This window comes from Palaemon carinicauda, chromosome 16, assembly GCF_036898095.1.
Source record: "Palaemon carinicauda isolate YSFRI2023 chromosome 16, ASM3689809v2, whole genome shotgun sequence".
NCBI classification, from domain to species: domain Eukaryota; kingdom Metazoa; phylum Arthropoda; class Malacostraca; order Decapoda; family Palaemonidae; genus Palaemon; species Palaemon carinicauda.
Window position 1 is genome coordinate 33,027,833 of NC_090740.1, and position 3,303 is coordinate 33,031,135.

Below are 3,303 nucleotides of genomic sequence, written 5' to 3' on the forward strand. Positions count from 1 at the left end.
CTTCCAGGATTCAGAAATCAAATCGTAAGTATCCTCTTAGGAGATAATCCTTGAAAAAAGGAAAATTATATATATATATATATATATATATATATATATATATATATATATATATATATGTATGTATATATATATATATATATATATATATATATATATATATATATATATATATATATATATATATATATATATATATATATATATATATATATATATATATATATATATATATATATATATATATATATATATATATATATATATATTATATATATATATATATATATATATATATATTTATATATCTATATATATATATATATATATATATATATATATATATATATATATATATATATATATATACATATATATACACAAACAGTATATCCCTTACTGAGTGGGGATGCCTTAACAAGGGGAAGGGGTTTGCAGATCATAATGATCAGCAAAGCTATACTAGTCACGGCCATCCATACTAGGTTGGTTTCCTGTGAATGGTCAGACAAAAATCTCCCACCATCACTAATCCACAGTGGCTAGCGTAGTGATGAAAACTACCCAAAACCCAGACATGTATATCACAACCCTATCTCGAACTCCGTTCCCGAGCAGCAGTGGAACAACTGCCCAAGGTGGTGGGCAACTACATTCCACTGCAGATGATACTAAAATCTCTGGATTAGAACAGATCACCTTTTGAAACTGAACCTTGCAACATACAGCGTCAGGACCTTGTCTATGGAAGAAGATCTTGCTGTGTTACTAGAATAGCTGAAAAAAATAAATTTGTATGTAATAAGATTAAATGAAATTAGAAGAACTGGTGAATCTTCTATACAGAAGGTCATATATTTTGCTTCAGAGGAAATGAAAGGAACAAAGAAAAGGGAGTGAGTTTTCATATAAAAAAAATTGGCAGGTTACAGAGAAGAATTGCAGGATTAATTATCAAATTAAATAAGAAGTATAGGTCTTTTTTTCATCTTCCAATCCCACGCTTTCCCAGATGATGAGTCCACGATATAATTCAAATGTATGCACCAACAACACCCCATACAGAGGAAGAAATAGAAAATTTTTCTGAAGATCTGGAGATAACTATGAAAAAAACATAAGACTCATTTTACATTTGTTTTGGGTACTTTCAGTGCTGAAGTAGGTCAGAAGAAGAGAAGACAATCAGTAGTAGGTAAATTTGGAGTAAGCGCCACACAAGGAATGAAAGAGGAGACATGCTTGTAGAATTTGCAGAAAGAAACAATCTTAAAATCATGAACACCTTTTTTAAAAAGGATAAAAAAAAAGAGAATTGAAAAATGAAAAATATTCTATTCTCAGTTAAAACGTCAATTTAGTTGAAGTTGTAACAGTGTTAAAAAAGTTACAAGTCAAGCGATCATAGAATGGTGAGAAGCAAATTTGTTTAGATCTAAGAGAAAAAATAATTTTAGAAAATAAACACTCCTGTAATAAGAGAAATATTTCATGAGTTTAGTCTAACAATACAAAATAGGTACTCCCAGCTACATGATAAAGTGAAAGCAAGTAAAGCACAAATGAACAGTAATTTAACAAAATTTTTGTTGAAATCAGCACAAGAGATAGGTGGAAAAGTTCCTAAACAAGATCAAGAAAAACTACCAGAAAAGACTAAAAATTTGAGAAAAAAAAAAAAAAAGATTGGAAATGAGGGTAAAATCCAAAGATAAAACAAAATTATCAGAGCTACCCAAAACAATAAACAATGTGTGAAGCGCCAGTTCGATGATAACTTAGAGGCAAGGTGAATGCAACTAAACTTTATTAAATAGTCATTGAGTATCTATACAGCGCCTTGCAAACAAGAACGTCACAAAAATGCAAACAAAACTAGAGATGAACTATCAAATTTCTCCAGGTTGGTTTATTAACAGTGCACGAAAGAGCAAGTGATAAAATAACAATCAAAATCGTTAGTGTACGAGCGTGTATGAAACACGTGTGGTACATGGTTCCCCCTAAAAATTACATACATGTGAAATAAGTGGCCCTGCTCCTGAGAGGCATACCTTAGACGGGTCATCTGGCAGAAGATATGCAGGTTTTAGACTATCATTGGAGACCCAGTCTTCTTTGCCATGCATCTTAAGCAAGAATGCTTTCGGCATATGACGGATCACGAGGAAATGGCCCATGTATGGGGGCATTAACTGTGGCTGCTACTGTCTTTGCGCAGGAAAACGTGGGTTGCTGAGTGCAGATCTGTCGGTATATGATGCTTAGCTTGAGGTTGGTAAGTCTGGTGGCATGGAGTAAATTTTCCCACAGCGTGATGTAGGCACTGCAGATTGTCGGAAGAGGTTGCAGACAGAAAACATTCGGCAGGGATGACCAACGGGTCACCATATACCATTTCAGCTGACGAGATATCCAGGGTATCTTTAGGAGTGGCCCTTAGTCCCAGGAGGACCCATGGAATCTGGGTAAACCAGTCGGAGTTCTTGCAACGGAACATCAAAGCTGCTTTGATGGTGCAATGAAAACAATCAACCATTCCGTTGGCAGCAGGGTTGTATGTGGTTGTCTGATGAAGGGTGATTCCCAGGAGATTGGCTAATAATGTCCACAATTGAGAGGTGAAAGTGCTACCCTTATCAGAAGTAATATCCTCAGAGATACCAAATCTGGCTATCCATCCACAGACTATGGAAGATGTACGCGAAGAGGACATTGTTGTTACCATGGGAATAGCTTCTGGCCAACGAGTGGAGCGGCCAATGGCTGTTAACAGGTAATAATGTCCTGAGGTTGAGGGGAGGTACTCACTCTTGAATCTGTGTGTTGATGTACTTTTGAGGTTTGGCATGAAGTACAGGCGGGGACCCAATCTTTAGCATCCTTACTAATGCCATGCCAAATGAACACCTGTCGGTGCATGGGAGCAGATATCAATGTCTAGGTCTACCAGTACAGATGTCACAGAGGAGAGTGGCATTGGAGTCGTCGAGAGGGACATCCTCCCAACAGAGGGATGTACAGGATATCCTACTTGCTTGGTACTCTGGATCTTTTCATTGGGTTTCTGCCCAGGCGTTGTAATCTAATCCCAGGTGAATGGTGGCCAATGTGTTTCTTGACAGGGCTTTGGCAACGGGATTCATTTTCCCAGGGACGCGTTAAAGGGTACAATTGTATCTAGCCACTGTGGAGGGATGTTGCTGTTGGCGGGCGGACCAGGCAATGGAATTTCGAGTAAAGTCATGCACCAGAGGTATGTGGTCCGTGTGAATGACGAAAGGCGTACCTTCCAAGAAGTGG

The 3,303-nt window shown here is 36.8% G+C and overlaps 1 protein-coding gene across 1 annotated transcript; it reads right to left on the reverse strand.

Moving 5' to 3' along the window:
• Nucleotides 1-2,191: 2,191 nt before the first annotated feature.
• Nucleotides 2,192-2,851, reverse strand: LOC137655249 (uncharacterized). The gene has a single exon (XM_068389133.1). The coding sequence runs from the start codon at nt 2,849-2,851 to the stop codon at nt 2,192-2,194; it is 660 nt and encodes a 219-aa protein (XP_068245234.1).
• Nucleotides 2,852-3,303: the final 452 nt, after the last annotated feature.

Coding starts and splice junctions, on each gene's coding strand:
- LOC137655249 (XM_068389133.1), bottom strand. CDS start 2,851: ATGCCAAACCTCAAAAGTACATCAACACACAGATTCAAGAGTGAGTAC.